Source organism: Diabrotica undecimpunctata, chromosome 7 (genome assembly GCF_040954645.1).
Source record: "Diabrotica undecimpunctata isolate CICGRU chromosome 7, icDiaUnde3, whole genome shotgun sequence".
NCBI classification, from domain to species: domain Eukaryota; kingdom Metazoa; phylum Arthropoda; class Insecta; order Coleoptera; family Chrysomelidae; genus Diabrotica; species Diabrotica undecimpunctata.
In genome coordinates, this window is record NC_092809.1 from 21448457 (window position 1) to 21476394 (window position 27938).

The window sequence follows — 27938 nt, forward strand, 5'->3', positions numbered from 1 at the left end:
TTCCACCTCTTCTCTTTCATCTTTCAGGTTTTCTTCTTTTATTATTATTCATTAATTATCTCGTGAAATAGTCTTATCGAATATCATTCGATAGAAAATTATTTACCGGCAAAATTTTCTTCTGTTTTTATTCAGTTTGTTGCTTTTTTCGCTCATAAATTTTGACAAAGTCACTCGACTGACCTCTCGTGATTTAACTGTCAAAGTTTAATTCGCGAAAATTGTCAGGCAACAAACTTTCATACCAGTCAAAAATATTGCTGGCAAAATTTTCTCTCTTGATATTTTATGATATTTTAAACGATTATTTTTAAGAGAAAATCGACACATTGAATTATCCAAAGATATTCATATATTTAAAAAGTATATTTGTCAAGCCAATAGAATAGCCACTAAGAATTTTTGTGTTTTAAACATTAAAAATATATTTTTTGTGAAATTACTTTAACTATATTATTTTATAATATATTATGGATTACGAATGATAATATTAACTTATTTACTCTAAAACCACGACAAATGACGCTTTAAAAAAACCGCACAAATAGTAGTCGTGCAAAGATACATTTACCTCAAAACGAGACAATCGCGTGCTAACTAGAATTTTAGTTAATGTGGCAAATGGCAAGCTAATGAAACAATATCGAACACGTTGCATCAACCTCGATAACTTTCTAATATTTCACGCTCGACTTCGATTTTCAGCGCTCTTCCACCATTTTGTCGACGAGACGAGTCTGCAAAACTTTTACGCTGCCAAAATATCGCTGAATCTTCTTAGCATGTCTGAACGATCAAATTAGCGAGGCAAAAAAATAAACATTAAAAGCTAATATAGCTGCTCAGAAGCATTAGGTATAGAACAAAAGTTATTTAAAATTGGTTTGGATAATCATTTTGAAAAACTAAATTAGAATTGCTATTTTTATTGGAATTAGCCACAATTTAAGTTTAACCCTTTCGGTCCTGATTTATTTTGCGATGATAAAAAATTCCGGTTTTTGGCATGTTAGTATTATTATTTTTTTTTTGTAATTTTTTGACGTTTTGTCCAAACGCCTAAGTTTAATAGTTTTTGAGTTATGATGTGTGCACCACAGTGCACACTGGGACTCACCGGTACAATTGGTAACGGGTAAATATTTGATCAAATATTTATATTTTTTTGGGAAATAATAACACAAAAAGCTTCTATTAAATATGATTTAATTTAAATTAATTCTGGTCTTTACTAACACATAGGTGAACATTACATTTTTCACATTTTATACGAGTCCTTCTCTTACACGAAGGAAATTTGCAGCGAGATGCAAAACTTTTGTCATTAAAAACTGGAAAATGGCCATATCGATCCAGTCAAACATCGTCTACGGGTGCTTGTTCTTGCCGTACTCTGCTTGTGGAGGGTGTAGAAGGAGGTGTAGCTGATGGTCGTCCGCGTTTTGATGGATTAGTTTTGTTACCCAAAATGAGGCCTTCCGCAACATGCGCTCGAAAGTGTAAAAGGTCTAAGACCATCTATTTAGGTACACCGAGTACCATTGCTTTTGACTTATATTCAAGCCAGGCATTTGTACAAGCTACTCGACAGCATGAGTGAAAAGTCGAAGTGTCCACTTGCGACTTCGAATGAAAGTCCGGTAGAGAGTAATTAAAAAGTCAATTTTATCGACACCTCCCATATGTTCATTGTAATACTTTATTACTTCTGGTCGTGGAATGTTGATATACTCCACGTTAAAGTTGCTAGTCCTGAGACGGTGTGTCTACGGGGACTTTATGGAAGCAAAGAGTTGCAAATGCAAAAGAATACCAAGACCACCGGATAATAAGTTTAATGAGTCATACGCTCAAAATATTTTTAAAAATTATACACCGGAGAATACACAACAAACTTGAGCAGGGCATAAGTGAAACATACTTTGGATTAAGAAATGCACTGGGAACGAGGGAAGCCCTGTTCGCTGTGAATGTACTTGTGCAAAGGTTCATAGATGTTAATCAGCCAGTATATATGTGTTTCTTAGATTACAACAAAGCCTTCGATAAGGTCAGACCTAACCGTCTTATCGTATTACCTGAAAAAAAAAACTTAGTATGAGAGACATCAGGATCATTAGCGCTATCTATTATAATCAGATCGCTGTGGACCAGCGAGAACAACGTCTTTTCAAATGAATACAGATTGAGAGGGGCGTCAGGCAGGGCTATGTCCTGTCTCCTACTTTGTTCAAGTTGTATTCAGAGGAAATAATCCAGGAAGCACTAAAAGAACTAACAATGGGAATAAAAGTAAATGGCCGACCAATCAATAATATACGGTTTGCCGACGACACTATTTTATTAGCGGAATGTCTTGAGGATTTACAACAAATGGTTGACAGAGTGGTAGAAGTCAGTGAAGAAAACGGACTGTCCCTAAACACAAAAAGACACAATTTATGGTAATTACAAAAGCCCAACAGTGCAAAGAAAACATAACAATACATGGATAACAAATTAAAAAAGTTGAAAAATATAAATATCTGAGTACAATAATTAACGAAAATAATGAGTACACATAAGAGATTAAGACAAGAATAGGACAGGCAAGAAACTCTTTTAACAAACTGAAAAAAGTACTCTGCAGCAGGGACATTTCAATTTCTTTAAAGATAAGACTTCTGAGATGCTATGTGTTCTCTGTATCATTTTATGAGTTGGAGGCTTGGTCATTGAAGAAAGATGCTTCGGACAGATTAAAAGCCTTCGAGTTATGGGCCTACAGAAGGATATTAAGAATAAGTTGGGTAGATATAGTCACGAATACCAAGGTGTTGAGAAGAATAGGAAAAAAAGGGTTATTAAAGTCAGAAAACTGCAATATTTGGGACATGTCATGAGAGGCGAGCATTATAACTTGTTGCAATTAATAATGCAAGAAAGAATACAGGGTAGAAGGAGTCGCAGAACAAAACTGGTTAAAGAATTTTCTCCTGGTTAAACAATTTGAGAGCTTGGTTTAACTGCACTTCTGCTGACCTCTTTAGAACAGCAGTATCAAAAGTGCGAATTGCCATGATGGTATAGATATATATATCTATCTATATATATATATATATATATATATATATATATTCTAAAATAAAATTCCCATGAGATGTATGGTTTTATAATTTTAGAGCCATTTATTTTTAGCCTTTCAGGATTTAAAAAGCAAGCGTTAATCTTGCTTTTTATTATGTCCTAAAAACACCAATTTATTATCATTTCCGTGCTTTACAAAACTTTTTATAACGATGGTAAAGTTTGACGATACCCTCTTTTAGCTTGCATATGTAAAACAATATGGAAAGTGACACCGTCTGATCTTCCTAAGTGCGCTGATGCTCTTAAAAGCCTGGAAATAAATAATACGCGCCATGTATCAGCTTTGATAGTCTCTATCGTTTCCTTTTCTTTCTTTTGATGTCTTTCCCTCAATTCTCAACGCGTTCCTGCTCGCCTATATCGTACCCATTGAGCCAAGAACTGCGAAAAATAGACCAGTATCGAAAATCCTCGGTGATAATCAAAAAAGAAAACTTAGTCTAGCGTTAAAATTTTCTAACATATTGGAAAATTGTTGAAAATGTTAGAACTCTTTATGATGGAAAAAAGGTATCGAATTGAATAAAAAAGCATATCAGCTTAGCGTTGATTTTTAGGTGGCATTTTCATTGTGGAATGAGTCGGTATATGTACTTCACACTTTTAACAAATCCAGTGACATATTGGACATTTCTTTATTTAGTAATCGTACAATGCTGGTTTTATTTCTGGGATTTACTTCGAAAAATTCGTGTTAATAAAATAATTAATAAAAATAATTGAAGGTAATGTTCAGAAGTTGGGTACTATTTTGGGTAACGTAAAAATTAACCAAAGGGAATGTTTTGTCTTGTAACTTATATTAAACCAAGAAAATCAGGTTTAAAGACGTCTATATTGCAACCGACTGACAGAGAATAGCGAAATATGAGAAGAACAGTACTTATCACGGTAGATGCATCTGGCAGTACAAACACTTAGATTATACTTATTTTAGGTCGAAGATTTTGAGTCGCAATTCTTAAAGTGTTTCTCCTTCATACATTTTTAGAGGCAATTTTCAAAGTGATAAATAAAGATATTATTGAAATTTATATAATATACAAAGAGGACAAAAAATGCTACAACGCTTATATGAAAATCTGTTGACAACACAATATAATTTGGCGGGAATGCGTAGCGATTAAGCTGTGTCGTCAACATTCCTAAGCCATATCTTGGGTTTATGCTCTGTTGTTTGTTTGCTTTTCATTCCATATCTTGCATAAAAAGGTTGACTATTACGGGTGATAGTGGTCAACCCATCGGTGCTCCTTCGACTTGTTTGTACCTCTGGTCCTTGTAGATGAAATAGGTGTTATTCAAGAAATGCATCGTCATGTTTAGTGTATCCTGTGAAAGTATTGAATACTTTCTGCGTATAACCACTAACGATTCTTCTACTGGAACATTCGTGAATAATGAGACTACATCAATGCTCACTAAGAAGTCTCCAGATTCGAGAATAACAGAAATTTTGCCAGTGGTTGTAACGGTGATCCGATAGAGCTGACTATTGATCGTAATGGTAGCCCTATATTATGCACATTGGATAAACTTTAAAGTTTTGGACATCTTTTTCTCGTAGCACAGGGCTAATCACAAAAAGTGCTAAAATATATTTAAACAAAATGTGCAGCGACCTAGAAATCAGTGCTCCTCGAACATCAGAAATATATATATATATATATATATATATATATATATATATATATATATATATATATATATAATAATAATAATAATAAATGTCTTTATTAACAACAGATTAAATTTTCTATACAATGAAATATAATATCAGTAGGGCGAGATTCAGTTTGTGTACCACTGTGCAACAGCGGCACACAACTGCTCTTCCACCGAACCCCCCGAAAATAGGATAGATAGACTATATCTAAATAATGAAATTGTATTTACAATAAAACATAAAAATAATAAGTACATATTAAATTTATAAATTATAAACTATTTATTTTTTTTTAATTCTTAAATTTTTAAATTACTGTTCAGCTAACAACTGCTCATAAATTAATCTCTTGAACTTGACTCTAGACAGATTTTTAATATTGTAGGACAAACTGTTAATATTACAAGCAATTGAATATGAAAATGAACGTTTAAAAAAGGATGTTGTATGTTTAGGTAAAGTGAGGGTATTCTTGTGTCTAAGATTAAGATTATGAACGTCCGTCCTATAAGTTATTCGATTGTACAGGTATGGTGGAACTCTCTCTTGAATGATTTTATGGTAAAAACATAAAGCATGGAGTTTCCGACGATTTTTCATATTTAGCCACTTGACTACAGTGAAAACATGACTTATCCTTTGAAATTTCCTGATGCCAAAAATCAAACGCAAACAAGAATTTTGCAATTTCTGTATTCTCCATGAATCAAATTCAGTGAGACATGCATTGTAAAGCACGTCACAATAATTTAATTTTGATAATACCAGAGCATTACATAATAATGACTTTGTGGCCCTACTTAATAAATTGCGGCTTTGATACAGTAATTTTAAAACGGCGTAAGCTCGTTGTAAACAAATACTTACATGATATGTAAACCTTAAATCTTCGTCGAACCAAACCCCAAGGCTTTTAATCTTTTTGCTAAAAATTAAATTGTCATTTCCTAAGATAATTCGATTGGCATAATTCTCTAAAAATATTTTCCTATGGAGATTCCTGCCAAAAATGATACCCTGAGTTTTTGATGTATTCAATTTTAAACAATGATTTTGAGAAAAAATCTGCAGCTGAAGAAGGTCATGATTTATTGCATTTACCGCTTGATCACACTCATTTGGATAAAATGACATATAGAGTTGGGTATCGTCTGCATAATAATGTTGTGAACAGGACAAAAACACAGAAGGAAAATTAGATGTGTATATAGAGAATAAAATTGGACCTAATATAGATCCTTGAGGCTTTTTACTGCTTGACATCTATTAGAAAGATAGGATTTCATTAGATCAACTGCTCTCGCTTCTAGACCAATATATTTTAAAATAGAGAATAACAAATTATGGTTAATTGTATCAAAAGCTTTTGAGTAGTCTAGAAGAATTAGAATTGATATTTTGTTTTGGTCATATGCTCTAAAAATATCATCCGTAATATTTAATAAAGCAGAAAGACAGCTATATCTGGACCTAAAACCGGACTGCATCATAGGGATTATGTTGTTATTTTTTAAATGCGTTTGTAACTGAATATCAATCACCTTTTCCAAAATTTTAGATAATGTAGGCAGTACACTTACTGGTCTTAATTCATTCATGCTTTCTGTATTTTTAGTCTTCGGTAACGGAATAACATGTGCCCGTTTCCATTTAGTGGGAAAAATTGAATTTGTTAAGCAAAAGTTAATGATATGTGTGATATACGGTAGAAGAAAGGGAATACACAGTTGAAGCGTTAATATGTTAATACCATCATCACCAATAGCTTTACTTTTAATATTATTAATAATATGTAAAATATTAATTTCAGATACTGTTTTAAAGGTAAGAGAAGAACTGAGGGAATACTTAAAATTATTTTCATAGAATATTTGTGTATCAATGTCTGCTTTCATGTTTGGTATGACTTCAATAAAGTGTTTATTTATCTCATTTGCATTCCACACGTTTTTAATTTCAAAGTTATTTTTGACTTTGCAATTATTTACCAAATATTTTAAGTTATTCCACATATCTTTAGAAGATTGATCATGCATGTTTTTAAAATATGATTTTTTCTCCCTTATAGTCATGGCTGTTACTAAGTTACGCAATACTTTGTAGTCATTCCATTGATTTATATTTCTAGTTAACTTGTAAGCAGTAAGTGCTTTATCCCTATCTAACATTAATTGCCTGATGGTATTAGTTAACCATGGAGCATATTTCTTTGAGATTCTAAAAGTCTGATATGGAACATGTATGTCAAGTAAAGTAATGATATTATTAGAAAGAAAATCGACTTTACTGTCTATATCTGGCAATTCATATATTATTCTCCATGGTATAGATTCCAGATCAGATTTAAATTGACTGTAATTTAAATTTTTGAAATTCCGAGTAGTAATAAATTTATTTGTATTAGATTTGACATCACAACCAAATTTTAAAACAACCAATTCATGATCGCTTATTTCTGGGATATGTTTTACTTCAATAGACAAGATTTTATCCTCAGTAGATGTGATTACATAATCAAGCAGAGTCGATGTGAACTGGGTGATTCTAGTTGCTTGATTTACCATCTGCTTTAGTCCAAGACCATCTAATACATCTGTAATGAACTGTGTGGAATAATTATTGGTATTTAACAGATCAACATTAAAATCGCCCAAACAGAGTAAATGATCTACACTTGGCAGTACTGATGATGAAGTTGTTTCCAAAACTCCAAAGAAAGTTTTATAAAATGCTCCATAAGGATTATATAAAACACCAATAGCTAGTGTTTCATAACGAAGAGAGAGTTTTAACCATATCTGTTCAATTTCATTTGATGACTCAATCAGCACATAATTTATATTACATTTTATGTAAATACCTACACCTCCACCTGTGTCATTTTTATTCCTGTCGACTCGCTCAAAGTTATAGCCAGGTATATTAATGTTCTTACTGGATATTGATTCCTTTAACCATGTTTCACTTATACCCAAAATATCTAAATCATTTTTCAAAATAAGTTCTTTTACATCAATAAAATGCGCAACTAGCGATCTATTAGAGCGATTTTAGAGTTTATATGAGCACACTTTAAACTACTCATGTTAAGCTTAGATTAGATCCTTACTAAATTGGTACAAACGAATATGTAAATAATTTAAGCCAAATTTGTAGATGATTATTATTTGCATAAACAGTAATTCACATGGTGATGTATTAACAGTGTAAAAAAAATAAATAGATATTACTCTTTAATTCAAAACACAGTATAAACTAAGGATTTTTTACTAAATAACTCAAGATGTACAGTTAAATTTGAATTGAAGCGTAAAGAAAATAATCTAATAGTAAATAAATTTAATTCGCCTAAGTTCAGATAATTAAAGCAATAATTAAAAAAGAAACAAAAATAAAATGTTCAAAGAAAAATGAAAATAAAGTAAGTACCTATATGCCAAAATCTATCCCCGAGATATACCATTATAACTAATAATAATATTAAATCTAACTGCAAACCAACATATATGAAAATAAATTTAAATTATAATAAAGCAAGGTCGTTTTCAGTTAATATAAGCTTCTTTGACCCATTTTGCGATACATATATTTTACCTTGATATGTCCAGCAGTTTTTGGTACCCACAGATGTCCTCACTTTTTTTAATAATTCCTGACAATCAGGAGAAAGCATTTCACTAATCACGACACTGCAACCTTTAAGATTTTTCTTCTGATTAAACACTTTTGTTTTCAACCATCTGTTTACAAACACAACGGCTACCGGTCTTGGCCTCTTATCATAATTTCGTTTTTTACCTAGTCGATAGCAATCAACTATATAAATCAACAATATATATATATATATATATATATATATATATATATATATATACATATGTATATATATATATATATATAAATATTTATATATTCATATGTATATATATATATATATATATATATATATATATATATATATATATATATATATATATATATATATATAATAGCATAAATTTCGACAAGTACTTGTTAATTTTGTCAACGAATACACCTGAATCAAATGCCTAGAATCATATTTAATATGAAAGATTACTCGTAAAATTACATTTTATTTGATACAAACTACCTTCTTTAAAATTTCGAATGAAAGAGCGAAGGATTCAAATTTTGTATAAGGTAAAATGAACAGTGTATTCGGAATCAGAAAAATAGTAGAGAGGTTTCAGGCAGTTTGCAGACAAGTTAAAGCTTGTGATTAATTTAAGGGTCGTTGAGATTGTGACTTACTCCGGTTGACAGCAACTTCAAAGTCACGTCGCAAAGAAGCTTAAATTAAGCTTTGCTTGAAGGCAACTCGTGAGCTCCTCTGTACTTTTATTAAAAAAGTGTTTTCAATGTCCGTGTTTAGCACAATATTGCTTATTATTATTGAAACATCAATTTTATTTATTTCCGCAATGCTGGAGCAGAATATTTATTAGAAAACATGGGCGTAAAATAAATGGAGTATTACTTATAGCCTACATACATATTAGATAATATTATTATTTAATTTTATAAAAGGTTATTAACAATATATTACAATGGGAATATCAAAATTTACGCAAAGTTCGAATTAGGCCCTATTTGGGCAGTAAAATATTTTTAACAAAAAAAAATAGTTTGGCAGCTGACAGTATGATAAAATTGAAGACACATTTACATGAGAAAACAACACGTTTTCATTTTTCAACAATATTTTAAAAATAACATAAGTTATTTTGATTACTTTGGTAGCCACAGTTAGAAAATTTCGTACAAAATATGATCAGCAAATTGATTTAACTTCGTCAATTGTGAGGACAGTAATTAAAAAATTCAAGGGAGACTGAATCAATTGGTGATACAAAAACCAATAGTCGTCTAAAGTCAAACCGCTTAAATATCATATTGAACCAATGCATAAGAGTGTTGGTGAACATCTAGGAAAATTAATTCGGCGTCTCTCGGCAGAGCTCTCTGCAGCGTATACTCACTGACGATTTGGTGACACTTCAATATATTCTTCGAGCAAAATCCTCGTAAGCTATAAAGTTTATTTTTACTTTAATAGCTTGGTTTTCCTCAAAAGTGCCCCATTTAAGGTTCTGAGAACCCAGATCTTACTGTTGAAAACAAAAAGGATCCACTGTCAGATGTCACTGTTTGGTGCAGATTTTGGACTAGAGGCTTCATTGAACCATATTTTTTTGAATATAAGGCTGGTTCAACAGTGACTGCTAGTGTTACTCGGTATCGTAACATGATAACAAAGTTCTTTGTGCCTAAATTAGATTATATTGATGTGGATGCCATGTGGTTTCAAGACACTGCCACATGCCGCACAGTGACTGAAACAATTCAATTACTGCATGAGACATTTCCTGGTCGTATGCTCTCTCGTTTTTATGATCAGCATTGGCCGACTAGAGTACCTGGTTTATTACCATTGGATTTTTTATGGAGTTATTTAAAGTTACACGTTTATGCCAATAAACCTAAGCTCACCTGTGCCATGATATGGAAAATTTAACGCTGCATCCACGAAATTCAGCCATATTTATATAAAATCTTCTTTTTCTTCTACGGTAATACATCCAAACTTGCCTCCTTTATTTTTTTCCTCCACTCTTGCTTGTCTGTGGCTGATCTTCTTCATTCACGGTATCCTAAAAGAGCTTGTGCGTCGCTGTTTACTGTGGTTTCCCAGTGCTTTCTTGTCTTTTGTTGTTGTATCGACTTCTGAAGATTTCGTTTTCCTTCACAGGTCCTAGTATTCTCTACAGTACTTTTCTTTTGAATGTGTCGAGTTTTCTTTTGGATGTTTCTTCAGGACCCATGGTTCACTACCATAGCATGCTATTGGTCGAATTAAGGTTTTATAAATTCTCATCTTTGTATTTCGGTGGATATTTTTAGACCGAAATATATAAAAGATGGCAAAATAAGCTCTGTTTGCCTGCGATATTCTCTTTCGTATTTCTTCATTTTCTGATCCGTCGGCATATATTTCTACCCCCATGCATGTAAACTTTTCAACCATTTCAATGTCATCTTCATGTATAATGTTTTGTAGGACTATATTTCTTCTCGTCTGTATCATTATTTCTGTTTCCTATGCTCCTGTTGATGTTCTACTCATAATATTAATACCATCGGCATAAGCGGCCAGTTGAATCGGTCGGTTGATCAGTAGGTTTCCTCATTCAGTTTGCATTTGCATAACCGCACACATGGTTTTGTATTCGTATACATGGCTGAGTTTCATCCATTGTGGCTTTAATGAGTCTAATAAGCTTGTGTCTTATTGCCAATTCAGCCAATATATTCTATAGTTTGTTCCTCTTGACTGAGTCGTATGCCTGTTTGAAGTATACAAACACGTTGTTAACATCAATGTTATGTTTCCATGATTTACTCACGATCTGTTTGACTGTAAATATTTGATCCATTGTCGATCTTCCCCGTCGGAAGCCCGTCTGATACTCTCCAATAATATTTTTTGCTAGTGGTTGGAGCCGCTGGTTTGTAATATACGTGAGGACTTTATATGATGTATATAGTAGAGAAATTCCACGGTAGTTTTTGCACTGGAGTTTGTTTTTCTTTTTTATAGATCGTGCATACTATACTTTTCTTCCAGTCGTCGAGTATTTTCTCTTCTTGCCATATATCTTGGATGAGCGCGTGGATGTGACTTGTTAGGAGGTCGCCACCTACCTTAAACAATTCTGCTGGTATTTAGAAAATAATATTTAATTTGATTATGTTGCAGCTTGGAAATTCATAGATACACTTTTAATTCCCGTAAATTCAATTGAAGTCTCTGAACATTCGTATTATTACTGAACATTTTTTATTGGAAAATCTTGTATAATTGTGCAACGTTTTGCTTTCAGTTGTTCAAATAATTTTCTGATCAATATTCTTACGAAAACTCAAAGAACATAAATTTCATAATGAAATACTTAATGTATATTATTATTATGTATAAAATAAAACCAAAATCTAAATCACAATCAAATTATTTCGTATTTCTGTCACCGCCTGACCTTCCGATGAAACATAATAAGCCTCTTAACTATATACAGAAAAAGAGAAAACGCACTAAAAACGTGTCACCTACTTTTTCAAGCTCTTTGAGCGAAGCCGGAGACACGTCCGAATGCCTCCGTAGCTCTGGACTCCGTGGGGGCGCCAGCCCGCTCCCCAAGCCCCCGACGCTGAGGCCCCCCATTCCCCCACCACCGCTGCCGGATCCTAACCTGGCCTCTGAATGCCGACGCTGCAGCTCTTGTAGAGGAATTTCTAATAAACTCTCGTTCGAGTCTTGTGCTATGATGGCCGCTTTCGATTGGAGTTTCCTGAAAAAAAAATGGAAAATGATGGGTCATAATTAATATCTCATACCAGCCGGAATTACACGGTCAATAATAATAAACGAGGATTTTGCAAGGGTGTTTGCTGAAGGTTTCGAACATGATGTACAATGCCTTCAAAGCCTCGTAACGCATTTTTTGTAATTATTATATTTTGAATTTTATAACCAGTTAAGTAATAAATTTTTTAGTATTATGTATACGAATATACATATTTAAATATATATATATATATATATATATACATAAATACGTTCGAATTATCGGGTAAAGTGGTCTGTAATGAAAATCTTTCTTTTTTCTAAATTACTCAATATTTCGCCATTTATTCAATAGCTTCTTCAGGAATAAACTAAAACAATTTGAAAATTACAAAAAATGGCGTACAAATACATTTTAAAACACTCACAGAATTTAAAAGATTTCGCAAATAACAACTGACATTAAAGTATTTGAAATATTGAATGTCAAGATTAAATTGTCTTAAGCACGTTCGTTACAGCTATACGATAAAAAATTAAAATTATTTCAAATGTAAAACTAAAAATAACAATAAAAGAAAAGTTAGAAGAATAATATTTCTTTGATGAATTATTAAGGTTAGTTGTTAATAAAATGAATGTTGGCTATTTTGAATATTTATAAATTTTGTTCAATATGTTACAATATATGTTACTTAACTGTCCAGTGTCCGTTTTATAATTTAAAGTGTTTTTATTTTTGTTAATGTAATACATCTCAAGAAATAATCTACTTTTGTAGTTATCAGTCTGTGCCAAAATGTGAGCTTTGTTATAGTCTAGCATATGACCAGTGTTTTCATAGTGCTCAACCACTGCGCAAGTATTTTTTCTCAAGCGGCAATCACTTTTATGTTGTGTGATGCGTTGTTTTAGCCATTGTGATGTTTGACCAATATAGCTATTTTGACATCCTAAACACGGTATTTCATAAACGACATTACTTTTATATAAGGTTGGTACTGGGTCTTTGATTTTTGAAAATAGTTGTTTGCTGTTCATGGTATTATATTTAGCTATACTAATATTAGGAACATTTTTGAATATGGATATCACAGAATGAGTTAGATCATTAATAAAGGGAAGTTTTTTATATTTGATTGATTTGTTGTTAGAATCATGGACGGGACCGTCATAGAAATTAGTGCTGTAAATCAGTTTTTTTAAAATTTTTTTAGGATATCCGTTGTTACGAAAAATTTTGTATATTATGTCCAGATTTTTTTGTAAAAAGTTGTCATCAACAATGAACATTATCCTGTTTTTCATACCTAGTACGGTATTATATTTTTGACGGGTGGTATGGTTTGAATAGTAATTTATATACCTGCCTGATGCTGTCGGCTTTTGGTACCAATCGAAATAGCTATATTGGTCAAACATCACAATGGCTAAAACAACGCATCATACAACATAAAAGTGATTGCCGCTTGAGAAAAAATACTTGCGCAGTGGTTGAGCACTATGAAAACACTGGTCATATGCTAGACTATAACAAAGCTCACATTTTGACACAGACTGATAACTACAAAAGTAGATTATTTCTTGAGATGTATTACATTAACAAAAATAAAAACACTTTAAATTATAAAACGGACACTGGACAGTTAAGTAACATATATTGTAACATATTGAACAAAATTTATAAATATTCAAAATAGCCAACATTCATTTTATTAACAACTAACCTTAATAATTCATCAAAGAAATATTATTCTTCTAACTTTTCTTTTATTGTTATTTTTATTTTTACATTTGAAATAATTTTAATTTTGTTTCGAAACAAATTCAGATTTCTGCTTTAATCTGAACCTTCTAAAAATTGCAAGGTATAACAGACGTTGATAAAGATGTTAACATGGGGAGACATGATTAAAGTAGAAATCTAAATTTGTTTCCAAACTATTTTACCGATTTTTCTATCAGATGTCGCTATTGCGTCCATAACGAAGCCATTTTATTGTTGCTTCTTAAGACAGGAATGATTTATTTTTCACGTTGAGAACGCCTATGAATAACTGTTCTGATGAGACTTATTAAGTCGAAATACGTATCAACAGATATATAGACGCTTTGTGCGTGTAATCAAATCTTTACTGTCTTTTTCATAATTTTAATTTTTTATCATATAGCTGTAACGAACGTGCTTAAGACAATTTAATCTTGACATTCAATATTTCAAATACTTTAATGTCAGTTGTTATTTGCGAAATCTTTTAAATTCTGTGAGTGTTTTAAAATGTATTTGTACGCCATTTTTTGTAATTTTCAAATTGTTTTAGTTTATTCCTGAAGAAGCTATTGAATAAATGGCGAAATATTGAGTAATTTAGAAAAAAGAAAGATTTTCATTACAGACCACTTTACCCGATAATTCGAACGTATTTATAAATTATTTTTTGGTCGAAATAATCATTTCTTATATATATATATATATATATATATATATATATATATATATATATATATATATATATATATATATTATATAATTTATGAAACTTTGCACGCAACTACAATGGCACATAAAGCACCTGACGCCATATTTTTTGTTATTACTGTACATCCAATTTCACCGGAAATACCCTCAACGTATTTAATTTAAATTGGACACCCTGTATATGTTTCCATTTTACCCCAAATAAAATTATTATTTATTATTAATTATTTAATATTATTATTAATTATTATTTCATCCCAAATCGACCCAAACATATTTATATGTGTATATTATTAAGAACATAATATGACAAAAATAATCTTAAGATATCATGCTAAGAGTTTATTTTGTATATAAAAATATTTTATTATTTTATTATCCACAAGTTGGGCATATTTTTTGGTGATGTAAACAAATTAATTTTTTGCATATGGCACAGCTAACTCTAGATTTTTGATCTTCGCTTCTGGAATAAAATGTACATCTACGTGTGATAGTAACTGGTCTTGTAGGTACTTCTACTGGATTAGGAATTTTTAGTACATTGCAAATAGTTTCGCGAAGTTCACACCTCAAAGTCGAACATTCCAACCGACTTTTCATTTGAGGTTTCACTAATCAAATGCCAGTTTTTAGGCAAGCTCTTCTGTTGGCAACAATTTACTTTTTCGGCGCATAAGAACTAAATAAAAGGATCTTTGAGTTATATCTTATAATATTTAGCAGGTTACAAAAAAGGCATAATGGCCAACGACACTTCTTTTTATTTGTAGAATATGTGTGACATAATTAGTCCAAGGTGTCCACTCCTTCCTTAATGGAATTGTAAAATCGTATGATCTGTGGTATTCATTGTGGTTTAATATGAGTTTCAGTCAATTAGCCGGAACAGCTGTAAATAAAGTTAAAGTTACCATAATAATTCCAACCCTCTAATATAAGAAGAATATAACAGTAAATTACCGTAAAAAATATAAACTAATAAGAGTTTTTAGTACATCCCATAAATTGTGCCTTCATATACAGGGTGTTTCAAAAAAAGGTAACCCCGTCTCTAGGGTAGGTAAAAAACTGAAAAATAATTGGGGTTTGCTTAGTAAAAAAAATTTGTAACGCCACCCGTTTTCAAGATACATTATGGCGTTGAAGAAATATTACTTCATAATTTTCAAATCAAAATATTCCGAAAACGGTACACAGTATCGAGTTTTACCAAGAGTACCTTTTTCGTGTAAAATTGAATGATGTTTAAGTTTACTTGAAATTTTGATTAATAATTATACTCTTAAAAAAGTTATATTAACTAATACTTAGTACGATCCGTGTAACTAGCGCCCTCTATGAGAATCAGATATAAAAACAAATTCATGGGATGTATCAGCTTCCAAAACATATTCGTATAAAATTTCATTACAATGTTGCCAGTAGTTTCGGCAAAATCGTAAAAAATGTTTTTTTTTAACGCCCTGTATCTTGAAAACGGATGGCGGTACAAAAATTTTTTACTAATCAAACCCCAATTATTTTTCAGTTTTTTACCTACCCTAGAGACGGGGTTACCTTTTTTTGAAACACCCTGTATTTATTTTATGTTTAAAAAATTGTACTACATTATATTTAAAAAAGCTTTAACTACAGGAACCGATTTAACCAAAAGGGAAGCCCAAAAATAAAACGATTACATGTTTTTACCGGTAAAACGATTTTTTAAGTATTGCCTCTCCATTCACTACAATAAAAATTATGTAATTATTTACCTCTTGAATTTTCTTTTATGAAGCACAACGTTGTCTGATTTATTATCTCACGGTTGATTTCTAAAAGGTCTTGTTAAAGATTTATAGTGTTAAAAGAGTGATGAATAGAAACCATATTTTTCTATGGAAAAAGTCGGTAAGTTCTTTAGCAATTTAAAATACGAGGAGATAAAAGAGTGACTTAAAATCTGATTCTAGATAAACGGTTTCACTAGTAGACGTGGGAATACAATAGAAGAAGCTATGCAAAGTGAATATATAAAGAGCGATAGCTCTTTCGGAATAATAGAATTCTAATGATGTAAAAGCAGCTTGGATCTAAGGTAGTTTGAAACAATAAACAGTTGGATATAAAAATGGTATAACATTTAGCATTTATTGCTGTGTTAGCTATATATATATATATATATATATATATATATATATATATATATATATATATATATATATATATATATTAATGTGATATTAAAAGTCAGAGGTGCGCCAAAAATTAATTAGCTAATTAATTAATTAATTAAACTTATTTAAATGATGCAATTATGATTTTATCACACTATTTAATTCTCTTATCTGAGGATTATATTCGTGCTTCAATATCTATGCTTTACATATGATAGGTAAGGTCTGAGGAATACCGGAATAATTAACATATATGATACAAAATTATATATTGAAATAAAATTCACTCTTAAATATCTCATACAATGATTATCAAAGTTTTGTTCTACGTACGTGAACCTTCAAAAATTAATGTTATGTACTATATAATTTAAAATTTCAAATCAAAATTGTTGTTCTATCTTCTTCACGTGCCATCTCCGCGACGGAGGTTGGCAATCATCATGGCTATTCTGATCTTAGATGCTGCTGATCTGAATAGTTCAATTGATGTGCATCCGTACCATTCCCTCAAGTTACGCAACCATGAGATTCTTTTTCTTCCTACACTTCTCTTGCCCTGGATTTTCCCTTGTATAATCAATTGAAGTAGGTTGTATCTCTCATTACGCATAACATGCCCCAGGTATTGCAGCTTTCGTGTCTTGATGGTTTCCAATACTTCCATTCTTTTGTTGATTCTTCTCATGACTTCGTTGTTTGTCACATGCTCGGTCCATGCTCGGTCCATGTTGTTCTATATCTCCTGATAAATATGTCTATCTTTTCTGAAGCAATTAGATAAAAAACTTTCTTGATAAAGGAAAAACTGACGAATGGTAAAAAAAACTATCTCTCTGATGATGAGTTCACCAAATCCTTGTTCCTTGTAGCCTACACTATCTATTCTTAGCAGTTCCCTAGGTAATCAGCAATCTTACAACAAATTATTGCGAGCCTCTCGTCTTCAATGATCTCCTTCAGATGCACGTATCGTTCAAAAGATGCTAGCCTCTTCTCCTCTCGATAAACTGAATCTCTCGTTCCGGCCTGAACAGTGACTCTTGGAATATATAAATAGAAAAATATGACTTACAATATTTTACTGGATCAGCTTCCGTCAGGATACACTTAGTCCACGAAAACTTACAAACATTCACTTCTAATGCTTACAATTCACCTTGCACCCTTGGAAAACAACTGATTCTATTTTCTCCCTCAAAAATCTAGCTAAACTCTCATTCCTACATAGCTATCTACCTCTTTTTCAATGTCCTTCAATCAGAGTTCCTCATACTTCCCACCATCTACCATTTAGATGACAAACAACAATTTTACCTACAATTATAAATTTCCTACAAACTATTAACATGCTAATCGGTTTCTACAAATTCTTAAGAACTAACGGAGAAATATAATTTCTAAATTCTACCCTATTGTCTTTATTCACTGTACAAGTCCATTTGGAAAACCCGGTGGTATTGTTCAATTCACTACGTTCACTCAAATATATTTTACAAAGAAAATATTTTATGCATATCTTAAATTTTGTTTACTACAGGTAATCCAAAGATAATGGACTTTCATTTCTTTGAAATATCTTTTATAGTTTATCAGTTGAAATATTTTGAATTATTATATTTTATAATTTGAAATATATTAAGAGCAAACCAATATTATTTTTAATTTTACATAGCATAACAATATATATATATATATATATATATATATATATATATATATATATATATATATATATATATATATATATATATATATATACAGGGTGGTCCTTAAGTAATTGTACAAACAGAAACCGTAGATTCTACACTTTAAAATATTTCGATTTAGGCCAAATTGCTTTAATAAAATGTTGATATTAAGAAAGATACACGGTGTTAAGTGGAAATTTAAATTTTTTTTTTCCCTATAACTTTCATGTTTACAACATGCAACATTTATGTATAAAAATTTACAACTGGCTACTATTGAATATCAGGAGTTATAATTTTATGCATACTTTGATGTAGCTAATAGAGGGCGCCACATATGCCACATATGTGGCATACATTTGCACTTAACTTTTTTGCCCTTCAAGTTACCGGTATTTGTGATAAAAAATATTTTAAAGACACATTATTTTAACAAAAAAAGGTATACTTGTTAATAACTTCAAAACTCAACAGTTTTCGAAATAATCGCATTTTACAACTCAACTACACATTTCTGATTTAACGCAATTACTCCAGTCAACTAAAGAAAATTAGAGAAAATCATTAATACTTCTGAGTTTTGGTATAAAATACCTTTAATGAAGTTAATAATTAACGAAATATTAAATAAAATAAATATATCAGTAGGATAATTAATAATAGGATTTGACAAAATAACAGAGTAATTGTATTTAACATCAAAAGTTTTATGTTTTGTATTAAATTAAAGTCATAATCAAAACATTTTATTTACAAACCAACTTAACAAATAGTTAAACTAAATAACATTAAACTTTTTGTCACAGTAAGTGGTCGATATGTCTACCGTTTTCTTTAATATTCATTTGTCAATACATTCCATAAAAGATCGTCTCATATTAAATAGCATCATTGGTTCTAAATAAACTGCTGTATTATAAAAACAAAATCCCACTTGTGCAATTCTGGATAGACACGGTACTGCTATAACACATACGAACGAGAAAATGCAAAGATGGGCAGAATATATCGATGAATTGTTCGATGATGAAAGAGGAGATCTGGAGCACATAGAACTTACGTCAGAAGAAATAGGTCCATATATTACAAAAGAAGAAATATTGCACGCATTAAAAACAATGAAGAGCGGGAAAAGCCCTGGCCCTGATATGCTTCCTATAGAAATCCTAAAAATTCTAGATGAGAAGCACATTGATGTTTTAGTGACACTTTTGAACCAAATTTATAGTTCAGGCGTATTACCCAAAGAGTGGTTAAAATCTATTTTTATTTGTCTCCCTAAAAAGAAAAACGCAAGAGAATTCAGCGATTACCGCACCATTAGCTTAATGTCTCATACGCTAAAGTTACTACTTAAAGTCATCCATAACCGAATATATCACAAACTGGACATAGACGTTAATAATACACAATTTGGTTTCCGCAAAGGCCTAGGAACACGTGAAGCTCTTTTTTCACTTAATATACTAATACAAAGATGCCTGGACGTCAATCAAGATATATACGCATGTTTTATTGACTATAATAAAGCATTCGATAAAGTACGACATAAACATTTAATGAATGTCCTGAAATCAAAGAAGATTGACTACAACGACCTCAGGATCATATCAAATTTATACTATAAACAGCGAGCAAAAGTACGTGTTAACGAACAACTGTCAGAAGAAATTGAAATTAGATGTGGAGTAAGACAGGGATACGTATTGTCGCCAATTCTTTTCAACGCCTACTCCGAAGAGGTCCTGAAAAAAGCTCTTGAGGGTGAAACAGCTGGAATAAAGGTAAATGGAGTTCCCATTAACAACATTAGATATGCGGACGACACTGTGATTTTAGCCGAAAACATTGAAGATCTTCAGAGACTGGTGACCAGAATAGCAGAGTATGGAAAAGAGTATGGTCTAACAATGAATGTCAAGAAGACGAAATTTATGAGAAGATCGAAAACTCAAAGAAATAACGAGAATCTTCTAATAAACGAAACCAACGTCGAACAAGTGGACAAATATGCATACCTGGGAACAATGATTAACTCCACAAATGATTACAATCAGGAGATAAAAATAAGAATAGAAAAGGCTAGAGCAAATTTCAACAAAATGAGAAGAGTTCTATGTACCAGGGATTTAAAACTGGAACTAAGAGTTAGGTTGGCGAGGTGCTATGTTTTTTCGACCTTATTTTATGGAATGGAATCTTGGACCTTGAATGCTACATCAATGAAAAAACTGGAATCATTTGAGCTGTGGGTGTACAGAAGAATTCTGAAAATATCATGGACAGAATACGTCACAAACAAAGAGGTTCTGAAAAGGATGAACAAAGAAATGGAAATTTTAAATTCAATAAAAACAAAAAAATTGGAATATCTCGGACATATTACACGTGGAGAGAAATACACCTTGCTCCAACTGATTATGCAGGGAAAGATCCAAGGAAAGAGAAGCATAGGGAGGCGTAGAATGTCATGGCTGCGCAACCTGAGAGAGTGGTACGGATGTACATCAAATGAACTTTTCAGAGCAGCCGTCTCAAAAGTTCGAATAGCTATGATGATTGCCGACCTCCGCCGCGGAGATGGCACTTGAAGAAGAAGAAGATTATTTATTATAAGTATTATAAGTACAATAATAAGTATTCGTTTGATATTTTTATGAATTAAGTAATTATATTAATATCTCACCATATGACCAAAGAATATGACTACCACGTAAAATCCAACGTTCAGGAAAGTTGTATTTAAGTATGTTCTCACTGCCCTCTCTCCATAATGTGGTGGTGTACCATCTTGTATAAAGCGCAAAAGCGAAAATGGTTGTCAAAAATGATCAAAAAGGACTTCGGAAACTAACAAAAATGTGTCAATAGCGTCAAACATGATGGAAATGTGTCAAAATGCGTCAAAGGTGCCTTCGCCGACGGGAAAATGTCGAAAACGGGTTAAAAAAAAACTTTAAAAATCTTTTAAAAGCACAATCTTTTATCTTTTTTCGACAATTATTCCTTTGACTCATTTTTCGGAGCAGGTTTTTTGTTATAAGATTTAAAAAATAGTCAGCAGCATAAAGTGTGGCGAAAAGATGTCAAAAGCATCTAAAAAGCGTTAAAACATGACCAAAGTGAAAGAAAATTGACAGAAAAACGATGAAAATAGACACATGTACAAGCGTTGATATAAAGTAAGTAAAGAAACGCGGCATGGAGAAAACAGTCTTGAAAAGTGGTAAAACTGGCGAAAAAAAAAATGTCACACATATTAAAAAATCGTTAAAGCGACTAAAAATTATTTTAAAAGTAGTCAAAAGCGTCAAAAAATGTCAAACGATAATGGCAGGAAACAGAAAAGAATGGAAGAGAAGGCTAAATTAAAATTTTAAATTTTTTAGTTTTAGTTTTAGTAATTTTTCAAAGTTTTTAAATTAAAGGTTTTTGATCTATAAGAAATCCTTTATTTAAATTCTAAACGTTAGTAAAATTCAGAGATTTAGTAAAATTTACTGCATTTTAATTACTTTTAGACAGTCAAATTCGTGTGTAAGTTTTGGCATTTTTATTAACTTTGGAATTTATAAGCCTACTGTAAAAAGCCCTATAAATCACATAGTAAAAGCAACAGCGTGGAAACTAAGGCAATCTACAACACTCCTCAGTAAATATATTGCAAGACTAATTAGGATTAATACCATAAACGTTATAGGTCTATTACAGAGTATGTATTTTACCCGTTATGGCAAACAATTTCTTGCCAAGTGAGAGGGTTGACCCATATCAAGGGCTTATTTAGTGAACTTGAGTAAGAACGTATTCATCAAGATGAATTACTAGACGGCAAATATGGAAATCCAGCCACTGGCAATTAATAATAATAGTTTATATAGGCCCTGTCGACATGCTAATAATTTTAAGTTTAGCAGACACTTGGGTTTTGATTGTTTCACGAAATATGGCTGATTGGAAACTCATTTCATTCCTTATAAGAAATGTCCGCATATAAATGTAAAAATATATTCAATATTCCCATTATTTATTTTCATCACTTTTTTTAAGAGCACAGATACAGAGAAGAAGTATGTGATCTGTGCTTACCCAAATCAGTGGCGGATCCAAGGGGGGGGGGGGAGTAACGGGAGTCATGACCACCTCCAAAACAAAATTAAATATCAATCAAATAATCCTAAAAAAATAAGTTAAAATCCATCAACCCTATAAGCAGGAAGTCAAGAGTTAAAATGATTCAAACTCGTTTATTCTAGGTGTAAGTGTAGAATTATACGGAAGCCTTATTAAATTGCTCGTTAAAACAATCAACAATTCTAAATACAGTAATACCTCGACTAAGACTTTAAATTTTGTCAATTCGTCATTTGAGTGCCAAAGAACCGTTCGATTATCGATGAGATAGAATTACCGTCCACACATTATTGCTCATTCAATGTACATGACATGACTTTTCGCACGAAATGCGCACATTTTTATTTTCTATTAGGTATTTCTTATCTTCAGTTTTATCTACGAATTGGTTGTTTGTAATTTGAATATGTATTATAATTGTTGAGACTGTGTGCTACGTTTTATAATTTATCTATAATAAATATCAAAGTGAATATTGTTGTTGCATTAGCTCTGTCTGATACTTTAATGAATACAAATAAAGGAACTGGGGGCTGCTGTCCAAGGTATTTGTGAAACTGTGAAACAGTAGTTTGTATTAGTGATGTTTTAAGTACAACTGTATCACTTAGTCGTCTTCTTCAGTCACCAAAATTAGATTTTAAGTAGGCTTTAAATGCATTCTTCAAAATAAAAGATCATATATTGAATCTGTTTTTAGCAGACTTTACTATGAAGTAAACAAATAGCTGAACAACTAGACATTGAATTAAAGATGTCTCGTACAGTTTCTCGTCAAACCTGTCATCAAAACCAATCTGCTAACTCTTGCGAAGAATATTTCCGAAGATCTATTTATTTACCCCTTTTGGACAACATCTTAACTGATTTAGAAGAACGAGTTTCACCGAAAGTTATGGATCTATTTAATCTTCGAGTTGTTTTACCTAAAACTGATAACACACCAGAAGATAAAGTTACATTAAAATTGTTGACACCTTCCAGGATATTATTGGACCAACTGCTTACTGCATATTCCACAGTAGAACAAGAGTTTTCACTGTGGATTCAAAAGTGGAAGAGAGTCGTGCAAAATAATGGAAAACTTCCTGATTCTATTTTAGAAGTATTAGAAAACTGCGATATTCATATGTATCCAAATACCAGAATATTTCTGCAAATATTAGTTACACTGTCAGTCAGTGCAGCAACAACAGAGCGTTCTACGCTTAAACATCTAAAGATAGAATTTCTGCGGATAGGTTAACTGGTTTAGCACTCATCAATGTGCATCCTTAAATTTCTCTAGATGTTGATGCAATCATAGAGCAATTTGCTAAACCGGGTAGGCGAAAAGAATACATTTTTATAAAATTATATAATATTTACTTATCATATTCTTATAGGATTTTTTTTGACTCAACTTTTATTTACCACTCGTTACCGGGTGTTGCTGACAATTCGTGAGAAAAATTTCAATACCAAGTAAAAAAATATTTCACTCACTTATAGCCTAATATGCTTAATTCTAGAAATAACTATTCTTTAATTATATTATGTTTTTTGTTGAATCAATAAATTTAAATAAAATGCTGTTTACACTTATCCTTAAGGTTTCTTCTTCATTATGGAAGGGTGGCTATAACTACAGCAAATTGCTCCCTATCTTTAGCTGTTCTTAGTATCGAATGTGTGTCCATGCCTGTCCAGTCTCTTACATTCTTCAGCCAGGAGCATTTTTTTCTTCCTGGACTACTTTTTTCTTCTACTTTCCCTTGCATTATGAGTCGTAGAAAGTTATATTTTTCTTCCCTGTAAATATGTCCTAGATAACTCGTTTTTCTGTTGTTTACAATATTAAGGAGTTCTATCTCAGCCTTCATTCTTTTCAGCACCTCGTTATTGGCCACGTGCTCTGTCCACGAAATCTTCAGCATTCTTTGAAAAACACACATTTTAAAGGCTTCTATACGCCTCATACTTTTAATTCCTAGAGTCTATGTTTCCACTCCGTATAGCAATAAGGAATAAATGAATGTTTTTACAAATTGATATCGGATATCCAACAATAAGATAGAGTTTATTAGGAATGTTAAATACATTCATTAATGTTTACACTTACATTGATTTATTGTATTTAAATTACTTAACTTTGGTTTATACTTATTTTTCCTTGGTTTGTTCTTGATTTTGTAGCTATAGGATAGGTAGGTTTAAATTAATTGTCTTTAAAATAACTAGTTTAAACTGACAGTCTTTGATTTTTCAGTATTTATATTTTAATAACTTTGCTTTGGTTTAATAGTCTTGTACACTTGATTTTACTGTCATAGAGTATGTGGGTTTAAATTATTTTTTTTTGAGTTTAAGATCCCTTAATGTTGTTTAATATATCGCTTAAAATAATTATTGAGAAAATGGTTCCCTTACATGAGTAAAGGTGCAAAAATCTAAATTCTATATCATAATCACCCTCAAGACCCATGACCCCCACCCCCAACAAAATATTTCTGGGGATCAGCCATTCAAAGGCGCAAAAATTGAAATCCTGTACCAAAATCATCCGAAAGACCCATGTCCCCCCCTGACAAAAATCCGCCACTGACCCAAATAAAATTATATTTAATAGTATTTAGATATTCCTCAATATGATATTTTGAATTTGAAAGTGACAATATTCAGACGAGTATGTGTGAAGATAAATAACTATTGTAGGTTTTCCTACCACTACATCTCAGTTACCAGCACTCTCACAGATTGTATGGAAAACTTCTGAAAACTCTAGATGAAAACGAATATGAATCACTTAAGCTGGAACAACAAGTAGGATTTTAAGCTGGACGATCTTGTCTAATTTACACTTTAACCCAAATAAACATACATATAAACTATGACAAGTACTGGAAAGCTCATCTATTGCTAATAAAAGCTAATGGATGCTGCGTGTATATTTTCCTGATTATTTGTAGTAATGACATATTTTAATCTCTCACGATTAACATTTTGTTCATCTTATTTGTATTTGCGTGTAGTATCGCTTGGTAAATTGGATATAGTTCTTCTGTTAATATAGATGCATTATCTGGAATTCTATATTTGAGAATCTCTGTGCTGTTTATTATTACCACTCCGACTCCATTTTCAGTTTTAGATGCGTCTGTATAGTATACTGTGTAATCGGAATGGGAGTTAATTATATCTCTGAAGAGTTGTATGATAAGATTAGGCTTGGTGCTGTTTTTTGGAATTGTAATAGACTGCAATTGACTGTTGGAATTTTTATAATCCAAGGTGAAATTAAAGATATATTTTTGTATTTTGAAATATGACACTTTTTGAAATTTTGACTAAATCACTGGACAATAGGAGACTAGAAAATTGCCGTTCAACAAACTTTCATACCAACCGAAAATATTGGCAACAAAATTTTCTTTCTTCTGATATTAAATACGACTAATCAGTCAATATAAATTTTCTTCATTTCTATAAATGGTGGTTGTTTGAGTATGTATATAAGTTGAGTAGTTATATAAATTTGATATACAGTACCATTCCAGAGGTGAGTTATACATACCCTTTTATTATTATTTTAAACTCTAGAAGAATGCGCAGAAGACAATTATCATAGGTCTTTATTAGTTTTGCATAATTACTGGGTAAGGTATTGATTTGTGTTTCCATTCATTAACAATGTATTTCCATTTGTTCATCATAGTTCAGTCAACCTGATAATTGATTGACTAGATGGTTATATTTTGTTAAGCTTTGTTCAATAGAATATAACATGCAATATGTTATATACGGTAATTATTGATCAGGTTAATAAAGTATTTACTATTGATAAAACATTATGAATTATATACAGTGATGAGTGTCTTACCACCCGGCAAAATAGCGGAAAGGATAGAAGACAGATTAAGTTGTGAGATAGTATGAGATAAAGCTAGTTCTTGACGTGGCTATTTCACTTGAGTCATAATTATACGGATGACCTCGAAAATATTTTATTTTAATAATTTCTGATGTTAGAATAAATGACTGAATAAATTAAGATATATTATAGTAAAAAACATTAACTATTAGCGATTTTAAATTATTAATTTTTAAGTTTATTTAATAATAAAAATAACTTAACTGAAATATTTGATTAAACTAAAGATAGGTATGTTCTATCCTAAAACAATTGTGTGTGGAATTGGCGTAATAGTTAGAGACGTGGTCTAGTGACAAGAAGATTGGAGGTTCAATTCACATCAAGTATAAAATTTTTGTTTTAGTCAATCAAAAAATAATAGAAAATATGATACATATTAGGTAAAAAGTTTTCGAAAAACTCATTATTTACAATTTATTCTTATTCCAATGTTAAAAAATAGAAATACAAAATAATTCAATTTCATTTTACAGTCTTCAGTTGTGATTGCAAAATAATCCGGTTAAGACTGTTTAATGCCAAATCCATCACTAAATTCTCAGTGTTAATATCAATTCCTCTGTACAGGTAATGATTTTCAAAACAATTAACAACATTGTAATGGATGCGCGCGAACAGCTGCCTGCTTTACAGCTAACCAAATCATCAAGCCATCAAAAATAATAACATACCGAGAAGTGTTTTTGCACGGTAAACAGAAACTTTTTATTGAAAAAACAATTCGTAAAAATGGTTTTAACGGTCGAGAAAAAAGTGCAAATTGTTGTCTGGCATGTGAATGGATTATCAGACAACATAATTCGACAACAATTTGTAAATATGTTTCCAAATAGGCCGGCTCCAGCACGATCAACAATTCAGTCTATTATACGTAATTTTTTTACTTATGGATCCGTGTTCACTCCAACAGGAGTTGATTTGTGCAAGTATTGAGCAAAATCCTACCCAATCAACATCTCGTCTCGGAGAACAATATGGAATTTCAAGATTTAGAGTAGGTAAAATTTTGAAAAGACATGGATACCGTCCCTATAAACTTCATAAATCCAACGAACAATTCCCTGGGGATCAATATAGACGATTAGAATTTTGTCAAACTGCAATGGAAATGTCACATCAAGATGAACATTTTTTAGAGAACGTTTTGTTCACCGATGAATGTACGTTTTCATTGCAGGGACGTCACAATTCAATGAATGCTCGGTATTGGTCTCGAGGAAATCCTCCTCAGATTTATGTCGCTCGTACCCAGCGTCCTCGAAAAGTAAATGTTTGGGGAGGCATAATAGGGAATTATGTCATTGGTCCATTTTTTATAGACGGTATGTTGACTGGGCGGAAATACTTGGAACTTGGAATCAAATTGTCCCAGCCCTTCGTAATTTACCAATACCTTTCGATTCC

The 27938-nt window shown here is 31.5% G+C and overlaps 1 protein-coding gene across 1 annotated transcript in view; it reads right to left on the reverse strand.

Moving 5' to 3' along the window:
- Nucleotides 1-27938, reverse strand: part of LOC140446308 (uncharacterized) — a 391171-nt gene that overhangs the window by 59667 nt on the left and 303566 nt on the right. Inside the window, exon 5 of the mRNA XM_072538846.1 lies at nucleotides 11925-12162. Within this exon, the coding sequence (XP_072394947.1) occupies nucleotides 11925-12162 (238 nt within the window). The remainder of the gene's footprint in view (nucleotides 1-11924; nucleotides 12163-27938) is intronic.